At 40.0% G+C, this 27417-nt stretch overlaps 1 protein-coding gene across 2 annotated transcripts in view; it reads left to right on the top strand.

Moving 5' to 3' along the window:
* LOC139054224 (GPI ethanolamine phosphate transferase 1-like) overlaps positions 1 to 27417 on the top strand; it is a 77088-nt gene that overhangs the window by 38216 nt on the left and 11455 nt on the right. For both annotated transcript variants that reach the window (XM_070530908.1, XM_070530907.1), the window contains exons 7-17: positions 536 to 636; positions 733 to 881; positions 967 to 1045; positions 2946 to 3025; positions 8894 to 9084; positions 11206 to 11278; positions 14476 to 14578; positions 14666 to 14749; positions 18619 to 18710; positions 19780 to 19830; positions 20782 to 20860. In XM_070530908.1, coding sequence (XP_070387009.1) covers positions 536 to 636; positions 733 to 881; positions 967 to 1045; positions 2946 to 3025; positions 8894 to 9084; positions 11206 to 11278; positions 14476 to 14578; positions 14666 to 14749; positions 18619 to 18710; positions 19780 to 19830; positions 20782 to 20860 — 1082 coding nt within the window. The remainder of the gene's footprint in view (positions 1 to 535; positions 637 to 732; positions 882 to 966; positions 1046 to 2945; positions 3026 to 8893; positions 9085 to 11205; positions 11279 to 14475; positions 14579 to 14665; positions 14750 to 18618; positions 18711 to 19779; positions 19831 to 20781; positions 20861 to 27417) is intronic.

Below are 27417 nucleotides of genomic sequence, written 5' to 3'. Positions count from 1 at the left end.
GCTGTGCAAATGGGGATTCTTTAAAACTAATTCAAATATAAATCAGATAGTCATACTAACAAAGTGAATACTGAATGAATAATTTTTGGATACTTTCAAATACCTTCACAATTGTTTTCAAATTGCAAACTTATTTCTACTAAACATTTAAGCAAAGTGATGTGGTGCATCTCCTAGCATGGTTACAATAGTGTCTTTGCTACATATACCAGGGCGTAGTTGAACTGACAACAGTTCACTAGGCATTGACATATAGCCCTGGAGGTACCACAGCACAATTTACTGGCACAGAAACTATACAGTGAACAATGGCAGGAAAGCTTCAAGTGATACCTTTTACCAGCATCATGAAAAATATGTTATCATTCTGGATAGAAATCAACACTTTGTCATTTTGCTTGAATTATATTTAGCACACAGCAGCATGATTTTGTGTTCTCCTTTTCTTTCGTATGAGTCATCAGGATGCCATTATCTTTTATGCCTGCCAAAACAGAAGCAATGTGCCTGATTCTTTTTCTTTTCGTTATTGTAGCATGGAATCTTTCCTTGTACAGAAGAGTGGACATCAATCAAGCTGATTTGGCACCTCTTATGGCTGTTCTCTTGGGTGTGCCTATTCCAATCAATTCTCTTGTGAGTCTTTGAGGATTGAAGCACAGTTGCAAGCATGAGACTTATGCCAAGTTATATGCATCATTTGTATGTTGTTCTGTTAAATCTTTTGTGCAGGGTGTCTTGCCTGTTGAATACCTCAACACTGACTGGCACTTCAGAGCAGTTGCACTGCTTACAAATGCAAAGCAGATTCTCGCACAGTTCAAGGAGCAAAAACAGATTATAGAGGACACAACATTTTCTTTATTTTTTCGTCAGTTCAGGTAAGTTTAGAACATATTGAACCTCATTAAACATGTTTTGTAGGTGCGATTCTGTTGGAGCTTTCATATTTTGTCTTGTTTTTAGGGACATGATGCCCAAGAGACAGCATGAGCTGATTGAAATGATTGAGACTTTACTCAAGCAGTCAAGGTACAAGGAGGCAGTAAGTGTTAATGCCATGCTGCAAGACATTTATTTTCTCACAAAAAAAAGAAGGAATTGGACCAGCTTGTCAGCTTTTAGCACCTGGAAGTTCCACTAGTAACAACCCTAATTTTCAACGCTCTGACATATTTGTAAATTTCAGGCTCTAGTTTTCATGTATGACTCATGACACTCCATTCATATGTGGATATATTTATAGTACTAAAGTATGTGACTATATATTTAATGGCAAAAATGAAAAAGTGGGAAGAGAACTAATTGTTGGGTTAAGTAGTTGGTCTTGCATGCTTACAAAGGTACATTCTCTCATCAAAAGTCCGAGGATGAGGAAAAAGCTGCGAGTGTTGCAGGGAACTGATTATTAGGGGATACTCTATCTTCTTGTTTAAGGAACACAACCCTAAATTTGAACCTAAATATAAAAAAGAAAATTTTAAAAATATTTGTGCATGAGCCACTCTTTGTCTTTCTAATAAAAATCAAAGCCCTCGGTTTCCTTTTTTTTTGCATGCACCTTGTCATCTGTGGTTACGTGACATGTGCTTCTTTACCTCTGTGCAATTCATAAAGGCACATTGTGTGGCTCTTTGGTATTTTCTGTGGTCTGTTTGTTGCTTCTATGGTTTGTAGTCTGTTTGAGGGAAGCTCATTAACTAAGCTTTAGTGTCGTGGGAACATTCACGTCTCAGTAATTAGCGGCTTGTCCCTGCTCTTCATAACTTCACGCTCTTCCATATCTAGTACAGCAATGAATGCTTGTGTTATAGAGCAGCCCAAATTCTGCTGCAAGCTTATAAAGTAAATGTACACATATAAAGTAAGTGTAATATCTAAATTTAATATACAGTGTGTTTCAGTGAACATTTTCAACATTTTTTCAATATTGCCTGTGACGGATAGCACAATTCTAGTCCCTGAGCTAGTCTACTCGAAGAGGCGGACATTACTTGCGCAAAAAAATGGAAATGCATAATCGACTAATAAAAAAATCACTAATTAAGTTTTTAACTAATGGCCTCATGGCCCTTGTCATAATTTACTAATTCTAGCGGGTGAGTCTGCAAGGCATATCCACTTGAAAATAATTGTATGGATGACACCATTTACGAAATATAAACCGTCAAACTCGCGGTAAAAATGCACGGTCATTCCACTAACTTTCTTAAGAAAACGTCGTTTTATGGACCGAAGCGCGCAAGTAACTGGAATGCCAATGCATTTCTCTGCAAAGTTAGGGAATTACTATCTCGAAACTGGTGTCATCCTGTGAATTCGTTTCAAGTGGATCTGCCTCGCGAACTCCCTGGCTAGAATTTGTAAATTGAAATATGTGCCATAAGGTAATTAGCTGAAAACTGAATGAGTGATCTTTTAAATTACTTCATTATGTATTTCAGTTTTTTGCACAAGTAATGTCCGCCTCTTTGATTAGACCAGCTCATGTACTAGAATTGTGCTATCTGCCATAGGCAGTTTTAAAAAAATTTGAAAGTGTTCGCTGAAACACCTGGTATATAAAAAGGTAAATGTATACATTAATTTTTCAGAAATCTTTAAAACATAAAAAAATATTCTCCCTACCGAGAAACATATTGTACAGAGCACATCAAGCTACGTTTGGACAGATTTCAGGGGACAAAATAACAACAGAATTCATTCCAGAGAAAGAGCTACTGTGCATTTGATTGTTGGACATAACAAATTTCCTGTTGTATGGAAAGCTTTTCCTTTTCTTTCTTTCTTTCTTTCCTTTTTTTTTTTTGCCCTGTCAAGTGAGAAATCAGATGCTTTTTATAAGGCTACACGACTTATTAAGGGACATTATTATAAAATCTCACTTTCTGTATGCCGAAGTCTCTCTTCTGTATACATTATATACTATTTTCTATTGTTTCTAGGTCCAAGTCATCGAGAAGTTTATAGAACTCTCTTTGAAAGGGCTTGTGTACTATCAGAAGTATGACAGACTGACCTTGAGGTAGGTTTGTTCATATTTTACTTGTCCCCATAACTCGTGTAGCACTGCTACTATTTTGGATGCTCTTGCTAATCATGCCATGTGGAGAAACCTATGTGAACATGACATCACAAACAGTTTAATTGAGGAAGAGTACTTGTTTTGTGTGCTGTTGCTAATTATACTATGTGGAGAAACCCATGGTGAACATGACATCATGAACAGTTGAATTGAGGAAGAGTGCCTTTATTCAGTCATTGCATTTAGCTTTCTGACATGTGTAGTTTAATTGCTAAAAAATCCTCTCTTATAAAAATACCACAAATGTATTTTATTTTATTGTGCCCTCAAGATTGAAGTGTTACATAAAGGAGTGGGTAAAAACATGCAAAAGTAAATAACAAAGCAGCAAAAAGTGGCTAGTTAATACAGCAAAATTTATTAGTTAATTGTATCCCAGAGGGAATGAAACTGAATTGTCTTTGATTGCAACAACTTCGCCGGGAAGGTGGTGCCATTCGTGAGAGTTCCTAGGAATAAATTGTTCGTGGCAGGTTCTGGTGTGGCATTGAATTATTCCAGCCTTATGGCTATGATCAATGCAAGAGGAAATGTAGCTTATCGCGCAGATGGGAATTGTGGAAATATATTTTATGAAATAAAGCAAGGAAAAAGTACTTGCATCAGTTTGAGAGTGGAGCTAGTAGCAAGGAGTTTTTCATGGAAGTTACGCTTGATGTGCAGCTGTAATTGTTATAAATGAAACGCGCGGCATTATTTTGGATTAGTTCAAGTGATTGAATAAGGGTTTTGAGGTGCGGGGCCCAGATGGATGTGGTGTACTCCATTTTACTCCTAATAAGTGTTTTGTATAAGGTTAACTTTAATGATGTAGGAGCAGAAGAAAAATTTCTGCGAATATAAGCTAGCATGAGGTTAGTATTGTTAATTACCTTATCGATGTGTAACGACCAGGAAAGTGTCGAGGTTATGTGGACACCTAGGTATTTATTCATAGGAGGTTACAGTTTCTAGGGGAATATCATTAAGGTAATAGTTTGGCGAAGGAATATCACTGCAAGTTACATGCATACATGTACATTTACTTATGTTAAGTTGCATTAACCATAAGCCACATCACTTACACATAGCGTTAATATCATCTTGTAGGAATTTCTTATCAGATTTGTCTGAGATTTCACAGAGGATAACACAATCTTCTACGAAAAGGTAAGTGTTAGAAAAAAAATAATTGAGTAAATCATTAATGTAAATTAGGAAAAGAAGAGGGCCTATAACTGATCCTTGGGGCACACCAGAGTCTACATTGTTAAATGAGGACATATGGTTATTTGACACAACATATTGTTACCGATTAAGCAGAAAATGTTGAAGCCATGCAAACACGTTAGGATCAAGACTAAGTTTACTAAGTATAAGTAAAAGCAATTTATGACACACTTTGTCGAAGGCCTTGGCGAAGTCAAAGAAAACGCAGTCTGCGAATGAACCTTTGTTGAGAATAAGATGAAAGCTGTGATTGAAAGAAAAGAGTTGTGTTTTGCAAGACAAGCTTTTTCGGAAACCTTGTCATGCTTTTGTGAAAAATGAGGTATTGTCTAAGTGCTTTGCTAAATGTGAGCACAAAATATGCTCAAGAACCTTCCAAGGAATGTTCGTGAGGGAAATAGGGCGGTAGTTGAGTGGCGAATTTTCGCTGTCGGACTTGTGAAGCCTTCCCGACCTTCCAATCTGCAGGGAGCAGATGGGTGCCTAAAGATTGCTGAAAAAATTCTTAAAAGTAGAACAAATGAATAAACAACAGTACTTTTCAGAAATTCCATGTTAATCTGATCAGCACCATCACTTGATGAAAACTTCAGACCTTTGATTACATTTTCGACCCCAAGAGGTTCAACGATAAAAGTCCATAGCTGGGCAATTCCAAAAACTCAAGAGTTGGAAGTGCAAGGTCAGTGCATACGACAAAGTTGTTACAGAATACAAAATTAAGGACATGGGGACATACATCATCGGGTACCGGTGGACCACTGGAATCAATCAGCGTGACTGAATTATGTCTGGGGGGCTAATAACACACCAAAACTTTTTAGGGTCATTCGCAAGCATTGTGGGCAAAGTGTGTTCTTGGAACGCCTTTTTGGCAAATATTATGGCAAGTTTTATGGCCTCTGTGTAGCGATTGTTCGCTTCCTTATAAGCATCCCTTTTCGAAGCCAGTGCACTTTTATTCGCTATTCGATACAGTCATTTTTTTTTTCAGTTGGAAAGCCTTTTTGAACTTGGAGTTGGACCAGAGCTCTTTAACATAGCATGGTATTGCACTTGATGAAACAAACTTATTGGTGAGCTCATGTATTTTATTTTTGAAAACGATCCAGTTCTTATCAACCATGTGATCATCAAATTGGCTTGGAAAGGATTAAGAAAGGTAGCTAGCTCAATATTAACATCATCAAAATTTTCCCTATCATAGTGGTAAATTATTATTATTATTTCAACAACTGGTTTTAACACAGGAGACAATATGTTGGAACAAAAGCCCCAGTTGATACTTAAGCCCGGTAAGCATGAAACATCGGTAACTATGTTAGGATGAGAGAGTAGGATTAAGTCAAGGAGGTTAGCAGTGCTGTCTGAGATCCTAGTTGGTTCTAATACTAATTGTGTTAGGCAAAATAAAGAGCAGAGATCAAGAAAGTCTTTACTTTGTGAAGAAGATGGATAACAGCACGGAAGATCAGTAGTCCAGCATATGTTGGGGAACCTAAAATCCCCCAATAATGTAATGAGGTTTGAAGGATGCCGCAATGTAACTGTGTTAAGCACATTGTGAAGCTCAGTGCTGAAAGTGGATGGGTAGGAGGGAGGGCGGTAGCAAATAGTGATGATAATTTCACGCTAACCGATATCAACGCAAGCACACACAACTTCTAGGTTACAATGAATGTGGACGTTATGACACTGCAGGGGCTTTGAAATACTAGCGAGTAGTACGCCTCCGCCTTGGCGAGCAGTGCAATTATAATGGAAGATACGAAATCGAAACAAGGAAAAGATTTCACAATCTTGTACATGAGGTTGTAGCCACGTTTCTGTTAATGCAATCAGTGGCGTAGTCAGAAATCTCGGTTAGGGGGGGGGGGGGTCTCACTCTGTAGCTTGGCCTCCTTCATATAGTATTTGTTGAGGGATCAAATACATCAATAATAACTGCACTGGCATTGCCAATGGTGCTGTAAACGAATTCTTGAACACTATGCACTGTTAAGACAAGCAAAGTATGTATTTTTCATAAAATAATATATTCGTATGTCCCAAAATTTATGCCAGAAATAACTGATATAAATGCTTCCATGTGTTTTGTCTATTTAATAAGTACAGAAAATATCACATGAATTTTAGAACTGTATCAGTTCTAAGCATTGCATTCTGCTGATATGAAAAATGTAAAGGCCACAAAATTAACAAGTTGAAGACAAATATTTTAATGAAACTTTGTCATTCCATAATCATGTTTACATCTTTGTATAATGCAACGGCCAGGGAAAAATCTCAATAACGCTGTCCTTCGTTCGAATGTATTGCGCAGCAGCAGCTGTCAGCAGTCATGTATTGTGAGTAATTGCACCGAAATTGTAGTCACAACAGAGAGCACATATAAAAAGCAGGGGTTCTACAAAATATGCATTAGAAATGCGAAGATACAGCTTGATAAAGGGCAAAAAAGTGTCACTGGAAACAATGTTCACTGCATGTATATACACAATACCTCACAACAAGATATTTAAATGTACGTACAAGTGTCTAATAAATCCATGCATCTAAGCAAAAGTCACTGCATATAATGCACCAGACAAGGCAAATAAACATGTTGCGCAACATGATTGTGCAACCTAAGGCCCCTCCCCTTCCCGCCTTCCCTCCGCTCACCCTGATGCATTGCGTGCAACTGAAGGCAGCACGCTTCCTCCCCACTTTTCTCCCTTGCGCACATAAGACTGAGTCATCATCGTCGCCTCACCCATCCTCCCCACCCCCCCTTACGCTTTCATTCGCACATACAACAAGCGGCGTGCGGTCACAATGTTATCGCCCTTGGACTTCACATGGAACATGTCGGCGACGGCAGGAATGCGCCTGGAGTGTCCATATAGTTACTATCGCAATAATGTAATAAGAGTATCCGGCAACTGAAGAGTCCCGTGGCCCATTACTTTCCGCAAAAGAAGTAACAAAATCAAACTTTCACCACACGTCACTTTGCTCCACCGCAGCAATGCCTTTTTTTATGTGTGTGTGAGGCAGGGGCACCGAAATGAATAAAAATGCAAAGGAAGCAATGCTGGCCACAATCCAATGCTTACTTTGGGCACCTAATGTGGCTACCTAAGGAATATCAAAGAAAACGTGAGATGCTTGGTCCACAGAATTATACGCCTACTGCTCGGTATCCTACACTGGTCAAACAAAAGATTTTCTGGAGAGGTTGCAATAACATCAAAGTGAAGATGATGCCCTCAAGTGAACACGTTGTAATCCGTCGAGTCCCCACAGTGGTGGTGGCGAGTGACCATTGTTTCTTTTTCTCGTTTGCTAGCCAGAAAGCGTCCTAAACTCTGCCAGGCCAAAATCCACTCAGCCAGTGAAAAACAAACGCACACCGAAGTGGGCAGCGCGGTGGTCAGGGCAACACGAGAAAAATGCGTGCGCTTTGGCTGGCTCTGGCAGCCTGCGGGTAGCGAGAACAAGAAAATTGAAGAAGCTTAATGTGTCAAATGCGAACCAAAGTGGACCGTGCTGTGGTTGGGGCAGCACGAGAAAAACGCATGCGCTCTGACTGGCTGTGGCAGCCTGCGGGCAGCGAGAACAAGAAAATTGAAGAAGCTCAATGTATCCTCGCAAGTAAAAGTCAAAGTAGAAAAAAATAAATAAGAACGTAGTTACGTTTGCTGTCTTTAGTGTCTTGACATGGAGGCTTTGGTGCAGGTGGAAACAGTGTTGATGTTCTTTTCTGCGACATGACGGCACAAATCAACCACCACAACACTTCGTCTGATCGGACCTCGCTGCGTGCTTTGTCAACTTACCTGATAGCGTGTCGATTTGGCTTGTCTCGTTTTCTGGTCTGATGTAAGAATTTAGAAAAGTCAGTGCACCTTTGGCGCCAATTGTTTATAAAAACATTAAACCCACAAAGTTCCGGAATTGAAAATTTAAAGCACGACTTTGGAAATGTCAATGCACCCTTCACATCAAAAGTTTATGAGAACTTAATACCCATGAAGTTTTGGAATTGAAATCCATGCGCTCTGTAGATTCCACGGCCTGTGCGAGACGCTGTGACGAGCCCGCTCGCCATCAAAGTGCCCTTGAAACTTTGTGCTTGGATGGGTCTTTTTGCATTGTGCGACTCTAGGTACATGGGCGTTGCCATGACATTCAACTCGAGTTCACAGTGTTCGTGTAGAAATGTCTTTGCAAGCGTGAAAAAGACATTCTAGACAAAATCCATAACGATTTCCAGTACCGTGGCTTGTTTTGGTCGACGGTGCATGACAGCATGAAAAAATATTGTGTGTGTGTGTGGGGGGGGGGGGGGCTGAAGCCCCATAAGCCACCCCCCCTCCCCCTGGCTACACCCCTGAATGCAATAATACCAGCATCACAGCTATCGATGAGCAAGTCAAGTGCCTTGTGCTTGTTAAAGATACACCATTGCCCCTCACGCATTCCTACGTAGTAGGGTGTTGACACAGATTGTCGGGTATGCTTGCATGATCTGGAACAGCACTTTTAACTCACTTAACGCTGTCACTTGTTGGATCAAATTGTGCACATACTTAACCTAAGCCTTTCTTTCTTTAGCATTGCAGTAGCCCTTGGATTCATTGGCTGGATGGCTTTCGTAATCCTTCTTGTGCTACGCAACTACACCGGTATCATGTGCAAGTCACTAGAAAGCCAGTCTAACAAGAGAAGTCAAGAGTGGCAAGGAAAAGTGAAGATTATTTCTACATCCATATTAGTGCTGTTTTTGTCAACTATACTCCTATATGGTGAGAACATATCTTGTGCACCTTGAGTTTTGAAGCTGAAACTTGTTAGATGCTAATTCTTGAAATTTGATACTATATAGTACTTGCATTTTGCTGTTTTAATTTAACATGGTGCTGCTTTAAAATGAAATCATGGAAGCCTACCTTCGGCAGGATTTTATGTTGGCCATTTTGCTGAGCACATTTTCTATTAGGGCTTCATGATGTTTTCTGCCTGCTCCTAGTAGAACTCTTTCTTTATCATCATCAGCTAATTTTATGTCCATGTAAAGATTAATGCCCATACCTGCCAACTCTGCCGAATTTTTTGTAATGTTTATAAATTCTGCCTTGTTGTATGGTTTTGCTAATGTTACTGGAATTTTTATGAAAAATAGTTTTTCTTCTCAAAATAAATCCGCTCATCGGTCTCCTACCATACTACTAGTAGTTGGCTGATTGTGAGAGGGTACTAGAGGTGTATCTCCTTCAAGCAAGATTTTTTTCTGACACGTTCCTGAGGCAGGCGAAATTGACAACAAAATGTCATTGAAAATGTCACTGTAGTCTAAAATACATGTTTCTTGTCAGTTTCCACTTTTTCAAGTTTGCTGCTGTTTGTGTGTTGCGTCTAAAGGCAAATAATTGTTAATAAATTGCATATGTATCTTACACAAGGTGTGTGCTCAAGGCAAACTTCAAAAGAAATCTGTCTTATCTGTGCCCTTCCCCTTCTCCCTCTTTCGGTGTTGTTTCGGCAGGAGTTCTATTAATTTTAAAGTTGGAAGAGTGGCAAATATGAACACCTCTTCCAGCTACCCCCAGTAACCCCTTTCTTTTATCAGCCAATTTTGTCCTGTGCCTGGGAATTTCCTAATTTGATCACATTTCTGTTCTTTTTTCACCCACTCTATTACTCGACAAGATTGCTAGTTATCTGCATGACTTGCCAAACTCAACTGCTTGCTCACTATGTTCGCTAAAATACAGCTGCTTGCATTTTCTCTCTAGAACTGATTACTTCATGGCAATTACTGCAGTATGCAAGGACAAGTTGGACATGTTTTTACTGTTTAGTTATGATAACAGTCCAGGAAGTTTTTTAGGTAGAAGCGATAGCTTCTCTATTTTTTTGATGCCTTGTTACAAGCGCTCTCAGCACGTACAGAGAAACAACAGCTCTCTTCATTTGTTTGTATAGTGCACGTTTTAAAACTGAGAAACATTTGTCCAGATTGTTATAAGGTGTTGCTTGACTGAGCCCTACAATACTTTTTTTAAAATCATGAACAGTCCTACTATTGCTAGACAATGCTGCCACAAACATAGTATGAGCTAAGTATTATTCATGTACTACATGCAGCAGAGAGCCTATACATAATTGTGCTTCAACTGCCTGGAATCCCTGCTGCTTGTCATGTTTACTGCTGCTTATCTATAAACATCATGGCTCTTGGCCAGATTTTGTAAGATGCCATGACTGTGCAGTGATTGGCAGAAGCAGAAGCAAAGAAATCTTTCAACTGATAAGACGATGGGAACACCTGGGAGCAGAGAATGATACCATGGACTCTGGAATAAGTGGCAGGGTAGAGGTTTGCACCACCTGACTTGGGAGGCCATGTCAGTCTGTGTATTAACTCTACGATACCAAAGCCCAGCATGTAGATAGGCAGAGCATGATCAGATTATTCTGGGCGGGCATATCAGCATAGCTTCAAGAGCGGTAGGCATAATGAAAAGGAGGTGAAAGCTCACAAAGTTGTGGCTGGGGCAATATTTTACTTGCCATTCAAAAACATTTTGCTGGAAGGATTAGCGAGGACATACCCTTTGATGCGACATTCCACAACTTTCATAAAAGGTATACAAGGCTCTTTCAAAGATGTTTTCTTGTCATAACAATTGTTTTTGTCTGATTACATGTTAAGTTTATTGAAAAGAATGGTGCAACCAAGCTACATTATGCATCTGGCTAAAATTCATATGTTGTTGACTACAGATGTTTCTGTGTAATAAAATAATGCTGGTTTTAATGGTAATATTTATGAGTAGCACTAGGAAATTTGAATTTGTTCTCGTGAAGAAATACATAGTCCAGTTGACCTACTAGCTAACCTGACATATCTGTTTTCATTTCAGTGCAAAATGCACGCTTTATGTACTATTTTTACTTCCTCATCCCAATTGTTTTATGGACAATGGTTTTTTATGAGTAAGTATTGCATGCAGTTTCACAACTATTACAACAGTATGTTACTAATGCAGTGTTTTTTTATCGTTGGTATTGTTTCTGATGTAAAGAACTAAATGCTTGAGGCTGACTGACTGAAGTGGATGCCTCAGCACTGTGTTACTTCTAGTGCAGTAACTTGAATGCTGTGTACAAAGTGACAGCAAGTATTCACTGGTTCCGGTGTTGCCTTACGCAGTTTGTCACGCTGCTGTGCATATAGTCACCACTGTTCAGTCGTGCAAAGTGGTGTTTGCAAGCAGAGGTAAAAGTATTAAACTTGATGACCAGATTCTCATTGACGATTTTATTTCATGGTGTCTGAACATTTGTTTAATGTCTGCAGGGCGAGAAATTTAGTTGCTACAGTATTAAGACTGTGGAAGCATTGGAAAAAGGCAACAGACAGAAAGGGAAATGTGTACACATGTGTGTATGTGCCCTTCACTGTCAGTAAAACTACATATAATGTCATTTGACAAAGATAAATTCCTTGTAATATGGCTGGCTCAGGATCTTTTTGTATTGTTCATTCAGTAGAGACTCCACTTCTATCTCGTCACCATTGCCATGATTACTGTTTTGTTTATTGCAGCTAGAACTGCAAGGCTATTAACAACTTCATAGATGCCATGGTTGGGACATTTTCTGATACTGTCAATGATGATATCCTCCAAAGCATTAATGTGAATGTAGCAATAATTAAGTTCAACAAGAGATAGGAGTACGGTGAATTACAGTCCGCGTGTCCTTATGGCAAAGAAAGAGGGCTCTTTGGTAATCTTAAATTAAGGTAAATTCTCTGAAAATCCTTGTACAGTGGTAGAGAAGAAGTTCATGCAAGCTTCCCTGAAAGTTCAAAAGCTAAATGAAAATGCCCACTTGGCTGCTCTTCCACCTAAATTTAGAGTGATTGACATACACTGTAAAAGAAGCAAGAAATTTGGAACAGGAGGTGTTCTTTTCAATAAAAACCTATTGGCCTGGAGTGCCTTTCAGAGCTATTTTGTCAGACTGGGACACATGGCAGTGCACAATCCCATGATATTTGTAGGGAAACTTGGAGCGCTTGACAGTACCAGGCACTTTCAATGTCAGCAACTTCCAGCTGTAGTCCAATTTTCAAATGATAATCCAGGGGACTGCAGTGCATTTGCTGTCATAATAGAAGGCATATTAGTTATCCAAAAGGATGAATTGGCAGCCTCTGTCAAGGAATGTGTCCATGTTGACAATAATAAATGGGCATTTTGTATGAATAGTGGAATTTATGACATTTCTTTAATCAGTTGCACTCTTATTGCCTAAATTAATGTTTATGTCATAGAACAAAGACGCTTTTCATCAATGTTGAGAGATATGCACTAGGTAATCTCCTGTGGATCCAATGTCATGTGATGGGATACGTTGATGATTTTCTGGCTTTCACTCATGCTGCTAATTCTTACTGCAACATTGGAAACGTTCCTAAGGTGTAAAATTTTAAGAAAAGTATTATGTCACTTAACGTTTTCCTTTGAGCTGCCGAGTAGGCGACAGTTGCATTTTCTTTATCTAAGCTTGGTTTTGCAGCTAGGTTGGATTTTCTGGTATAACTGACCAATATCTGTAAAGCCCATACTTAAAGATTTTATTTCTGCATGTTCCAAATTAGTAAAGAGAGGAGAAGAGTTTTGAGCTCTTTACTGCTGTTGCAGTAAACAGTAAAACACAGCACTTTTTACTTCACACATTTCAAGTAGGTGATGCTCTCCAAAATTGAGAGCAGGAATGATCGTGATAGGTCAGCAAACAAGTTGACTCAGAAACATGCACTTCAGTTTCACTGGGCATCGTCAGACCTGTGCCACTATCACGAACACCACAACAGTGAGAGTAAACGTTGCTTCAGAAGGCACAGCGATTTTCTACCATCGGATTGAGGACTCAAGACTGCATTTGACACTTCACTTGGAGCTTTTCATTATTCCATTACTGCATCATTTGACATCCAAGCTCCCTTTGTGGAACACATACTGGGACACATAGCTTCTATTTAGTTGTCCAAGTCTTGCATTGAATACCAGGTATAAAACCCTGCAAACATTATCCTTTGCTTGAATTAAATGGTCGTTCAACATTATAGCAAGCCACTGTTAACTGATTCCTCCCTTATCATCCGGGGCACACAGACAAAATTTTCGCGACTAGATTTCTAGCCAGTGCTAGAAGAGGTATAAAGCACTTACTCGCACATCATTAAATACAAATAAATAAATAAATAAACATGAAAGAATGCCAGAGTTTGCAGCCAAATACAAAAGGCAAGTGCACGAGGACGCTAGCAGACAATTGAAATTGATGCATGGAACACCCTGCCACTGGGGGTGGACAAAGAAATCAGAACCATGTTTGGGCTGTTCCCGCTCCATAACCAGGTGGCATTGTTCATACACCTTCATGTATGAACAATTCCACCGTGGTTCCAGCTCAGTTGAGTAAATTTATTTAATTGTATATCTTACACTCAAGGAATGACTCCAGATACAAGGAACATTTTTTGCATTTTCTAAAATGGTTATGAGAAATATTGGTAGTGGTAGTCTAAGCAGCATGAAAGTCTTCATTGACCATTGGTGTGCTTCAGCGCTCATGTTCTTTGTAAAAAAGGCGTGAAATGTGAATGTAAAATCTGACTGCTCCTTCTATGAACAATGCTTTGCACTGTAAATATGACTGAAGTGCATGCGTTTATGACAGTCGTGCCTTGGCAGTACTGTGTAAAATCAAAACTTTGTTTAAATGGAACAATGTTTCAGTCTCCAAAGTTCCATTTAAACAGAGTGTATAGCTAAGCTTGTAGCATTTCAGGTAATAGTACAGAGATAGCGATAGTTCAACCATGTGGTGATAACTTGCTGCTGTGTGTAGTTATTTGTTAAATTAAATTTGTGCAGCATGTAATGCAATAATATAAGGAGAACCATTACTTCAGCTCTCAAGAAGAAAAAAAACTGCATAGATGTCAGTTTAGTTTAGTTTTTTTTTTTGTCTTTTTATGTGCACCCACGCTACATGTCATGTTTGCAAAACATCTTTTGTCCTGTCATTTCCATCTTCTAGTTTTCAAAATCCTACCTAATGGGGATAGCTGTAGGGATGTCAGTATATTTACTTCGTATATTTGTGTTATGTTCCAGGCTCGATGTCTACTATGAAGCTAAAGCGTATATGCGACGTTTTGATGTAAAAATGTGGTTTGTGGCTCTGACCCTGGTGGCAATTTTCGCAATGGAGCTTGTGGTGAGAACTTGAATTGCCTGAATTGTTGAATATTGAAAATGTCTTACAACTTTTAATTAAGGTGTGCTCTCATTTTATCAAAAACAGGTCATCACATTTTTCTACAGAGGCATTATGTCTCTTGGCTTGTTGGTAATAGGCTGCTGGCCTTTCAGCACTTCTTTATCAAAGGTATGTGTATTACTGGTAGCATTTTTTTACCAGTATTCGCTTCAAGCATTTAATATGACACTAAAGAGGGATGTTAAGCCGGATTGGTAAATCGCACTTATCAAGTACTGGGTACATCTTTCTTACCATCAGCAAAATCTTGGGAAGCTAAAAAAGATGTAAAAACAAAAGACAGGCTTGAAATTCTGATGCTAACTTCTTGTGATTTCATTATATTAGGACAGCATCTGCCTGAGACATATCAATAGTTTATTGATAAACAAGGATTACACTACATTCTAGAGAAATCATACACTCAACTTAGCTTTGAGAACTTCTTCCTTGTAAAAATAGACAAAACATACAAAACAGTTTCAAATTCATGACATAGTATTGTACAATGCTGTGGTTCAGGCTTGAAATTCCAAAAGGAAGACATTTGCTAACAGCCACTGTTCTTTCACCAAATAAATGTATATATAGAGCCCTGAAAAAAAAAAAAAAGATACTTCACCAGACTAAAACTAATGCAGCTTTTCATTCTCCTTTCTAAATTAAAAGAATAGCTACAGATGAATGCCCTTTCATTCATTTGGAGTCAGCAGACACTTGTAATAATCTGTATAATTCCTATAATGTGATTATTTAGGCATGTTGCCTCTGTAAACAAATAAGGCGTCACAAAGCGTTGCAGGAAAATTTAATTTTGCGCACTTTTTTCACCTTTTGAATAAAGGCTTATAAAAAAAAAACACTGCAGGAAGCTAAGTGTGGACCATGGTGTAAAAGTAGACAGGTGTCAGAACAACGCCAGAGAACACATCAATTGCTTGTTCGGAATTTCTGCCTCTCTCGCAAGGGGCGGTACAGGTCAAGGAGCGTCACTTCCCAGTACGAAAGCATGGAACTCTATGGCGCAGCCTCCACAATCACATATAAAGTGGAGAAAAGGTGCAATAAAGCAGAAATATTCTGTTTAAACAACCAATGTAATAAGTGCTGTTCACCTTGAAAATAACATTGCTACTTTTTCCACTTTTGTCTTTACTGGGAAACCATAATTGAATAACTCCTGGGGTTATAGGGAATTGTTTCAGAGCTTTCTGATACGGCTTCATGGTCGCACATGGGATGAAGCTCGGAGAAGAAATTTCAAAGCGAATTATGATCACGTTGGCAAATTGTCTCTTCGAATTGCACTTCTCAATGTTATTGAGAGTATGCTTATGCTTTTTTTAATAGGAAGCCTTTTCCAACACTTAAGAGTGAGAGAATACATGTTGATTGTCTATCAGATATGTTTACTTAGGTTAATAAATTGTAAGAATGTGTCAGAATGCACTGGAAGATTAAGAGAGCAACGGCTCTATTCCTCAAGCTGTGTATAGGAAGCCATGGACCACAGTTTGCCAAGTACAGCAATGTCCACAGTTAGAAATTAACTTGCTCCATTTGAATCTATTTACTCCGAGAAGTATCCATCTTGTTTACCGAATGAATGCCACCATTAGGTTCTGGGGTCAAATAGTAAACACAAGTGCTGCACGACTGCAGACATTTCCCAGTGCAACAGAGTAATGTTTGCATAATGCACAAGACAGCTAGAATAATGTGACAACAATTGTTTGTGAGCCAAACAATGAGCAAACAGGCAAACAAAGCACCGCTTGTTTGTTTGTCTGTGGAGCAGTACTTACAAATAAAAAAATCTGAGGATTCTTGCGCATCCTAACAGAAATGTGCACCTATGGCTTAGACTGCACAATACTCTCTATCACTGCCTTCAAGCTAACACACACTCAGGGCAATGGTGCAGCAATTTTCAATTGACACTCTACACAAGAGGAAACGGGTATTGCCAATATTATAATTGACATTAAGAGAAAAAAAATGGAGCTGGGTAGGCTATGTATTCCATAGGTTAGATGACCGGTGGACCATTAGGGTTACAGAATGGGTGCCAAGAGAAGAGAAGTGCAGTCGAAGACGGCAAAAGACCAGGTGGGGTGGTGAAATTATGAAATACGCAGGTGCTAGTTGGAATTAGGTGGCGCAGGACAGGGGTAATTGGAGGTCGCAGGGAGAGGCCTTCGTCCTAGGCTGATGATGATGACAAGCACAGCTAGACATGCAGAGGTGGAAAACTTGATGAAGTACACCAAGTAACACATTGTATGAGGCCAACTGACTGTGCAGCAAATCATGATTCAACAGGGGGTTTGGCAGCTAGTTTCTATCTGCATATTCAATTTTTTACTACAAATTGTGTTGCCAACCGTAATACAGAAACAGCAAGGGCTAGTGGTCCCACAGAAGTAACTTCATGCATTATAGGGGCTTTAGTGAAATGCATGAGTACAGTGCCTCATGCAATTAGTCGAAGACAGAAAATGATGACCCCAACACTGTAGCACCCTGTTGGCGGAGGAAGGAAGAGCGAACAGGGGTGTAGTCACCCCACTTTGCTGCTGGACGGCCTCATTGAGACACCTGTTTATTCTTCCACAATGGTTGAACATAGTGGCACTCCAGCCTAGGGAATTTAATTGCTCCAATCATCTTTGATAGCAACAAAGTAGCTCTTTTTCAGCACAATACGTTGGTGGGCTAGTTGGTGCGAATCCATAATTACTTTGTTTAGCGCAAAACAATGAACACAAGAGAGACGAACAGGACAAGGCGCTACTCTCAACTGGCATCATTTTATTGCGTCACTCCTTTATAGAGAGCAGAATCTAGAAGAACCTGCACAGCAAGCACCATGTGCACCAGAGCGCACTCATGTAACAGAATCCAAAAAACCATATTCAGTGCTGTACAAGGTTAAAGATGGCACACTGTGTGCCTTCACCCCTCCAATTGGCAGATGCGCACTCAGCACAGTGCAATAACGCCCACGAAGGAGTGTGTCTTGCAGTGCGCTATTAAAAACCCAGACTGAGCAAACCCAGAGAGATGAGAAAATATGCTTCTGGAAAGATACAACAGATGTTGGAACTTCGTGCAAACTTTGTGTCACTGCGCACATCCGACTCGAGAGAATGGAGGACGGCACTGAAAGGGGTTAAAGGAGTACTTATGTGACATCTTTTATTTTTCATTTTTTGTGTTAGGTGATAATCCTGGAGCTCAAAGCCCTATAAAAAAATACTGGCAAGCCTCAGACTGCCCAAAATAATTTCCAATAATACCTTTTCTATGTACCAGATTTGTTTTCCAAGATGTGTATGTGCCACAGCGTCATGAAACAGAAGGTAGTCATGTGGGAGCTAGACATCACAGTGTTTTGGCACTTCCTCCAGCTTGTTTGGTGGTCTACTATGCTGCTACATTGAGCCATGCAATGAGTAGCACCATAGTAGGCTACCGTGTGAGCTGGAGCACATGTCAAAATATTTCGATGCCCTGCTCTCACATGACCACTTGTGCATCATGATGTCACAAAATATAAACCTCCTGTTATATGAAACTGAAACTGCTTGTAGAAAAGCTACTACAGTAAATTAGTTAATGCACTCTGAGGCTTGGAAAAATTTTTTTTATTAAGGTTTCAAGCTTCAGGGCCTATATTTAACGAAAAAAAAAAAGGAGTAAGAAATGTTATGTCAGTACTCCTTGAAGAGCTACCAATACTGTACACCTATTAAACTTCTTAAAATCTGTAAAAAAATATACACCCAGGAAAAAGGGATGCATGCATTCATCTGGCTTCATGCGTGCCCAGGAATTCCGCCTGTGAGACCCTTGGGTTCCTCAGGATCTAGGCTGGGAACTGCGGTGCTAGAAATACAATTTTCAAAATCCTACAAATAAATATTTGCACAGTTTTTGCTAAGGAATACCTTTTTGAGTAAGTGAAATTTCTGAATACGTTTTTCTTCTCCCCCTAGAAAATGAGTTGTGCATGGTTGATAGGGTGCATCGTGCTTGGAATATTTCCCCTTTTGCCTGTGATTGGCAAACAGCACAATTATACATTGGTGTGAGTATGACACTGGCTTCTTTTTATTTCACTTGGCATGCTTTCTTTTTTAATTATATGCATGTTTTCAACTACTCCATCATTTTATTGTGAATTATAACTGGAGCAAAGTTGTTTTCCTGATGTAAATCCCATAGCAAAAATCTTACAATGCCAACAGACAGTGTGCCAAGGAAATCGTAGAGGAAAAAGCTACTTTTTAGTTGCAATTATAGCTGACAGGGTTGAATTTGCAAGAAGCTTCATAATCGTAAGACGTAACAAAAAAACCTGTTTTTTCTGTTCTTTTCCACTATGTATATATATATATATATAGTGTGTGTGTGTGTGTGTGTGCGCGCGTACTTGCTCTTGTTGGTTATAAATTTTACTATTTGAATAGAAATAGACTTGCCATTTCTGTGCTTTACTGTCTTTTGGCTTCGTATGGTTGTTACTAGACATCAAGCCTCTTGGTTCCTTCAATAGGGTTTGCTGTTAGGCTGCTGGGTAGGTAGAAAATAGCAACCAGAACAAAAATAATGTTAACTAATAGGACAATGAAGAGAGACAACAACTGTTCTCAAGGTCACTTGGTTTTCATGATTCTTCTCGCTTATTCCAAAATCCTTGTGTCCTTAGTTTAACAAAAGTTAATGAGCTGGTATGCTGTGTATTGCCATCAAGGACTTGTTTGTACTTGCTGGTTCATTAAAATTTTGTTAATCTGAATTTGTCTTTAAAGTTGGCACTGTGCTTGTGAAGATTTCTGATGCTAAGGCTAAATGCGAAGATATTTTGTTAATATTCAATTACATACTGTCACAGGCAGATTTTTAAAATTTACTTGAATCCCTTGTTCATGCATCATTCTCTGCTGCTTTGTGCTGTCTTGAAATGTGTGACCTTGTTTGTTATTGCCATTGTAGTTTCTTCAGGGGTAGACATCGAGACTATGTGGAAGTTTTGTGTATTGTGGTGCCCTGTTTCTTTGAAAGCGCATGGTGTTTCATAACTGTCTTTTATTTGTCCAGACACTGTTAGCAACTTTTTTTTCGCGATGACACATTACCTGCACTTTTGTTCTCAGGACGCTTTCTGGCTGGGTCTGCATAATTATATTTTCATATTGTGCCAGAAGGTACGTATTCTTGTTCTAACATGTTTGCTTCCATTAAACTTTGGCCCATCAAATTCATTCTTTTTTTTTTCAATCAAGGTATCCATTTCCTTAGTCACTTTTCCCCAGTTATTTGTGTCATTTTCATTAATAATGAGTCATGTAGAGTTCATTTTACAAGCAGTACACTTTAATGAATGTGGAAATTACTATTAGGATACTATTACAAATGAACAGTGCACTGTAAATTTTGCTTTGCAACGGTATAACAAAGGTATTGTGCTAGAATAAAATACCCTGAGTTATGACGACCCAAACAAGATAGGTATGTGTCATAGATTTAGCTTGGGCACTACTCAAAGTTCAGTATCCCTTCACAACACAGGTACACTATGCAAAGATATTGAACAGTGTTTTAATGGCAACTTAGAAATTGTCCTGAAGATTACTGAATTAGTCTGGGTTTTTTGTTTTTCTTCCTTTCAATCAACAACTTTTGCAGGCGATATTATTTTCTCTGCTTTAATAGCTTGTGCAGAAACAAGAAAATAAATGTGGAGTTTATTTAAGTGAAGGTGGGCTTCATCTAAATTGGAATAACTCTCACCACTGCACACTAAGAAGAATTTTCTCTCATAAGCTGCAAGTAGACAACACACGTTTCTCTAAGCGACTCATAGATATAATAAAAGACGTGCTGGTAGTTAAGGTGATGCAGATTTCACAAGCTGAGTGTACTGCTTTTCCTGCCACACCTTCTCGGACACCTTTCAGCCATTTCTGAGTTTCCACACATTGGTAACCCTAAACATCAGGAACTTCCAAGATTTTTCATTTGGTGCATTATGTGGCATATATAGCTATGAAACAATTGTACAAGATTTATAAATACTTTTGCCCTAAAGTTCATAAGGCAACTTTGCATTGCTGATGTCTTGAAGCTCTGCTACACTTGCTGTGTGCTTCTTTCAGGCCAGAATTGGGATTGATTAGAAATAGCAGACAAATACCAAAAGAACCACAGAGGTCTGTTATTTTGACTGCTGTGCAGGTGAGTTAAGAGCATAACTTCTTGCTTCTGTGTAGTTAGGTATATCATTTGATTAGTATTGTGCTGCATCTGCCGACATTCATCCGTAAGTCTTTAAAAATGCCACTTTAGACATCGTTATGAGAAGAAGAGCAAATTATGGTAACTGGTAGACATGATATGTTAGCGATACATTAGTGTGTCTTGGATCAGTTTTGCCCTTTGTGTCGTAGTTGGGAAGGTGCAGTAAAATCTCCCTACAGTGAATATTTCTGCATTTTTCCATGGCCAAAATACATGTACCACAAGCTAGGCACTTTCTTGTGGTTATTGCGCCATGGCAGAATGAACCCTTTCAGGCACTATGTGCTGTGGGGTCTGGGTGGGATATCTCACACCGTACTCTTGAGACAAAGGAACGACAACACAGTAGTGCAAACAATCACAAGGGCATTTATTGCACCTTTCATACATCAATGCCTGCTAGCCGAGTTGCTATCCACAAAACATGCCGATGGGCGCGCGACAAATCTAGAAGTCCGACTCACCGCGTCCTCGCGAGCGAATATGTTCGCTCCATGCTGGATCCCAACGCCTGGTCGTTCGCGTGTATAGTCACGCGAATCGTGGCGCGTTCGAAGGCGGCCACGCGAGGCGGTCTCGCAGAAGCATGGGTGGCGCGCACGCGGGAAACGTCCCCGCCGTGCGTCGACCCGCCGGGAAAGAGAGTTCCTGCACGTGCGGCACGTCCCGCTTCCTGTCTCCAACCCAAGAGAGCAAGCGCCTTCCTTTCGGCGCCCAAGTAACCTCGCGGCGTTAGCCGCGCAACACTCGCGCCATCTCTCGCACTGCGCCTGTACCATTCCGACCACCGCATGTGCGGCGAAGCCGCACTACAGGAGACGCACTATGCGGGAAAAACATCAGGGGAGGCGCGAGGGTCGCGCATCCCCACAGTGCAGAATTGTGTATGCCAAGATAGTGCATCAACAGCAAAAGCATTGATGAAAGTAATTGTATTTATACTATGTCACGTACACCTTGAAGCCCTTCTGATTCGAATCGTGCTCCAAATTTGAATGACGTGCAAAAGTTTTTGTAAAACGAGTGGAAAAGTACACTGGTGTGTATCTTTACTACATGTGGGTAGGTTGTTGTATGTAGCGGGTTGACTTGTTTTATTGTTTTTCACAATTTGCGGCACCAGCCATAATTTTCAAGTGGCTCGATAGGTGCTTTTCAAGCCTGCCAGACATGAAATATGATTTCTCATATCTGATGTTCCTATACAGGGTTATCGCATGGAGTCTACATTCTGTAGACTTGACAGAACTCTCTAAAGTATTCAAAACTCTTCTTATGGTATCTTCAACTGGTCGCCTCCATCCCCCGAAGCAGAGTCGGGCAGATATGGCGTTCCCCGAACTCAGAGGTAGAGGGCACATGCACAAGCCTAACATATGACTCGCTTTCGAAGGAGGAACTGGCATATGCGAACCCACTTGAGTACTGCTAATGTCCGATGTTTTGCCTGTGAAAACTGCCGGAAAAACTGGCAGATGCGCTGGCTGGACGAATGTTCGTTGAGACAACAGCATGCAGTGGCCTAGGTTGCCTAGGGAAAACAGGGGTAAGGTGGGAGACAGAAATTCAAGACGATGAGCAAAACGACAACAAGGTGAAAGCGGGAACCAACCTTTTGACAAGTGAACTTGTCTTTTTCAAGGCAACATATGCTTTCCTCGGCCCAGTATACATAGGTAGGGTTCTTCTAAAGGGGAGAGGGGGTAAGATGGGTGGGTGTGGCAACGAGTGAAGGTGTTTTAACGGCGAGGGTGTAGATTTGAGAATAAGGGAGTGCTGCGCACAAGGCCAATGACACGGCCAACTGTCAGTCACATGTCAACTACCCGTGTGTCAGGCGGCGTGTCAACGGCGTGCACAGCACCCCTCTATTACATGCTTTGCTGGTAGTCATGGGCTATCCTATCTCTGAAAGAGATAATAGAAGAAGCGGTAGAAACCGGTGCTCATGAAAAATATATATATATATATAAACATACTGAAATCAAATAAATAAAGAAAAGTTAAAACAAGGAAAGAAAGGCAAAAAAAAAGAAAGAAAGGACACTAAGCAACCAAACTAAATGTTGTTGCCTATAGCTTAAAATTTAGCATAGTGAATAGATTCTAAAGTACCCTTTTGAACTTTAGAATCTATTCGCTATGCTATATTGGAAGCTATAGACAACAACACTTAGTTTGGTTGCTTAGTGTCCCCCCTTTTGTGTCTTTTTTTCTTTTTCTTTTCTATCTTTTATCTTTTTTTTTCTTTTTTTCTTCGTGTTTCTTTCCTTTTTTACCTTTTATTGATTTATTTACTTATTTATTTATTTGTTTATTTATTCCATTTCAGTATCTATACATATATCATCATCATCATCATCAGCCTGTTTTATGTCCACTGCAGCACGAAGGCCTCTCCCTGCGATCTCCAATTACCCCTGTTTTGCACCAACCGATTCCAACTAGCGCCTGCGAATTTCCTAATTTCATCGCTCCACCTAGTCTTTTGTCATCCTCGATTGCGTTTTCCTTCTCTTGGTACCCATTCTGTAACCGTAATGGTCCAACGGCTATCTAACCGGCGTATTACATGACCTGCCCAGCTCCAGTTTTTCCTCTTAATGTCAGTTAGAATATTGTCTATACCTGTTTGCTCTCTGATCTAAACCGCTCTCTGTCTGTCTCTTAACGTTATGCCTAGCAATCTTCGTTCCATTGCTCTTTGCGCGGTCCTTAACTTGTTCTCAAGCTTTTTTTCAGTCTCCAAGGCACTGCCCCATATGTCAGCACTGGTAAAATGCACTGATTGTACACCTTCCTTTTCAATGATAATGGTAAGCTTCCAGTCAGGAGCTGGCAATGTCTGCCGTATGCGATCCAACCCATTTTTATTCTGTGAATTTTCTTCTCATGATCAGGGTTCCCTGTGATTAATTGAACTAGGTAAACATACTCCTTCACAGACTCCAGAGGCCATCTTGCAATCTTGAACTCTTGTTCCTTTGCCTGGCTATTTATCATTATCTTTGTCTTCTGCATATTAATCTTCAACCTCACTCTTACACTCTCTCTGTTAAGGTCCTCAATCATTTTTTGTAACTCATCTGCATTGTTGCTGAATAGAACAATGTCATCGGCAAACCGAAGGTTGCTGAGATATTTGCCGTCAATCTTTACTCCTAAGCCTTCCCAGTTTAATAGCTTGAATACTTCTAAGCACGCAGTGAATAGCATTGGAGAGATTGTGTCTCCCTGTCTGACCCCTTTCTTTATAGGTATCTTCCTGCTTTTCTTGTGTAGAATTAAGGTAGCTGTAGAACCTCTGTAGATATTTTCCAATGTATTTACGTAAGCGTCCTGTACTCCTTGATTACGTAATGCCTCTATGACTGCTGGCATTTCTACTGAATCAAATGCCTTTTTGTAATCTATGAAAGCCATATAGAGAGGCTTATTGTACTCTGCGGATTTATCGATAACCTGATTGATGACATGGATGTGATCCATTGTAGAGTATCACTTCCTGATGCCAGCCTGTTCCCTTGGTTGACTAAAGTCTAGGGTTGCCCTTATTCTATCGGAGATTATTTTGGTAAATATTTTATATAATACTGGGAGTAAGCTAATGGGCCTATAATTTTTCAATGATATATATATATATATATATATATATATATATATATATATATATATATATATATATATATATATATATATATATATATATTGTTTTTTTTTTTTACGAGCACCGGTTTCTGCTGCTCCTTCTATTATCTCTTTCAGAGACAGGATATCCCACATCACCAGAAAAGCAGGTAATAGAAGGGTGCTGTGTCACCGGCCTTGTGCGCAGCACTTCTTTATTCTCTGGTGCACACCCTCGCTGTTAACACACCTTTGCTCGTTGCCGCACCCACCCACCGCCCTCTACCCTTTAGAAGAACCCTACCTATGCATACTGTGCCAAGGAAAGCATATGTTGCCTTGAAAAAGAGAAGTCCACTTGTCGATACGTTGGCTCCCACTTTCACTTTGTCCTCGTTTTGCTCATCGTCTAGGTTGCCTAGGTTACAGTTCACCGTTGCCAGCAGCGGCGACCCTATGTTGTGAAGACGTGGCAAGGAACACTCTGAATCTCGACAGCTGCTCCGACGACAGGACTCAGAGTGCCTCAGAGCACTCAGAGATGGAGAAACTCGCGAGAGCAGTCTAGAGCACTCTGAAACGGCCAGCCAAAGATGACAGTTTATTCTGCAGCTGTATGCTTCGTATGACTCTGCTGATGTTAGAAATGTGGTGAAAGTAAATTTTCAATGAACTGAATTAATTAGTGCCTGAAGGGGTTAATGTTTTCTCTAATCATGCTCTGGTTATTAGCCAAATTTTCTGACATTGTGACAAGTTGTCTACAACAAAAGATTTTGTGCTTTTGTTCATTCTACAGCCACACTTATTGGCGGCAACTGGATCACTGACTGTAACTGGGTACATGATTAGTTGTATAGTAACCATTACTAGTGTTTATTCCGGGTGACATTCGTCCTTGAGCATTCATCACGGGGTGGGTGACCTATATGATGTAGGCAAACTGTGAAATAATTTTGAGATGAGCCTTCAGGACAGGCATATAACAAAGCGTTTCTTTTAAAAAGTTCATATGGGAAGGAGGGGATGTTGGCATTGACTGCACCAAATAAGAAATTGTATCCAACATCATCAAAATTGAATCTTCAAAACAGTCTTGAACATTGCGTGCAATTAGCAGAGCCACCCTACTAGAGCTTCAAGTGTGCTGGTAATGTGCAAGATCAATAAAAAATCTGAAATGATGTTAGCTCAAATTCTCAATAGCTAGTTCATATTCACTCAGTTTTGTGTCGTCAGCATCATTATCATCATGTTTATTTTGTCTCCACTGCAGGATGATGGTTTCCCCAGTGATCTCAAATTACCCCTGTCTTGCATCGGCTGGTCCCATCCTATACCTGCACCCTTCCTTATATTGTCATAATTGTCTTCCTTCTTCAATTGCATTTTTCTCCCCTTGGCATCACTTCTGTTACTCAAATAGATCATGAGAGTGGCTTGTTGGGCTAGTTGGTACATGGTTATGCTAGGAGAATGCCAGCAAACTTTAGAGCAGGAAAAAATCGAGAGGCAGACATAGACAAAGAGACAGTATGTACATGGCATTTCTCATCGATTGAAAAAGATAGCGGCAAGAAACGACGTCACTTTGGTTTGTTCTGCGCCTTGTAAGCTTGCTAAACTTTGCAGTAGGGTCTCACAGCACAGTTCGCGAAAGATAACGTGCAATACCAAGCATGTTGTGAAGCACCGCACGTGCGACACATGTGTAGTGTACAATATCCCTTTGACATGTGGTAGAGATTATATAGGACAAACCGGTCGCTGTGTCAATGATCGCATGCGTGAGCATGCAAATCTAATACCCACAGGCACAGGAGGTAATCTTCCGCTGCATTGTAAGGAGTGCGGTTGTGATCCTATCTTCAATGACGTTTCGATCTTGGCGAAGGCGAAGACTCAGCAAGACAGAGAACTGATTGAAGCCTATCGCATCTATAAACTTGGCCCCGAGAAGTGTGTAAGCGCCCCATCTGTGTTCCTAACCAAGAAAGAGCTTTTATTTCTTGATAACTGTAGACATGTATAGATAAGGTGTTGACTGTGTTTTTGTTTTGTTGTGCCTGCGCATGTTCAGTACGGACTTGGGGGACGTTGTTTTCATGAATAAAGTTCAGTTGTCCAGCCACCTTCCTGTCTCTTTGTCTATGTCTGCCTCTCGATTTTTTCCTGCTCTAAAGTTTGCTGGCATTCTCCTAGCATAACTCAAATAGATCACTGGTTGTCTGCTCTGCATATTTCATAACCTGCCCAACTTCATTTCTTCCTCGTAATGTCAACTAAAATATTAGCTATACCCATTTGCTCTCTGACTCATGCTACCATGTTTCTGTCTGTTAGCTAAACCGATCATATTCTGTTCCATCGTTCATTGCGCAGTCCTTGACTTCTCTAACTTCCTTGTTATCCTCAAAGTTTCAGCCTCATTGGTTACTACTGGTATAATGCAGTGATTGTACAGCTTTCTTTTCAAGAGTAACAATAAGCTGCCCATCATAAATTGGGAGCACTTGCCATTGCTTAACTTTGACAGTCAAGTTCTGCTATAATTTGTTTTAAGTCATCCCCAGCATTGCTCAACAGGACAAGGTAATCCAAAAAACATTTTGTATGAGTGGTTCCAAACGTAGTTCAATCTAAAATGTTTACATTTCTTTGTACTGCCATGCAGTCATCATATCTTGCATTATGTGCAGGTACAAGCTTTGAGACTTCTTTGTTAAACTGCCTGATAGCATACGGCTGCTTTAGTGGCAGTGCATTAGCAATGCTATTTCACTAGGTATTGTTTACTGTTTACTTTCATGAGCAACATGAGCGGGAACATGCGAACGCGTGGCAAATAGCCTCGAAATTGAGTTAGA

Source organism: Dermacentor albipictus, chromosome 1 (genome assembly GCF_038994185.2).
Source record: "Dermacentor albipictus isolate Rhodes 1998 colony chromosome 1, USDA_Dalb.pri_finalv2, whole genome shotgun sequence".
Classification (NCBI taxonomy): Eukaryota; Metazoa; Arthropoda; class Arachnida; order Ixodida; family Ixodidae; genus Dermacentor; species Dermacentor albipictus.
The sequence above is the reverse complement of the archived record's forward strand: the minus strand, read 5'-3'. Positions and strand labels throughout refer to the sequence as shown.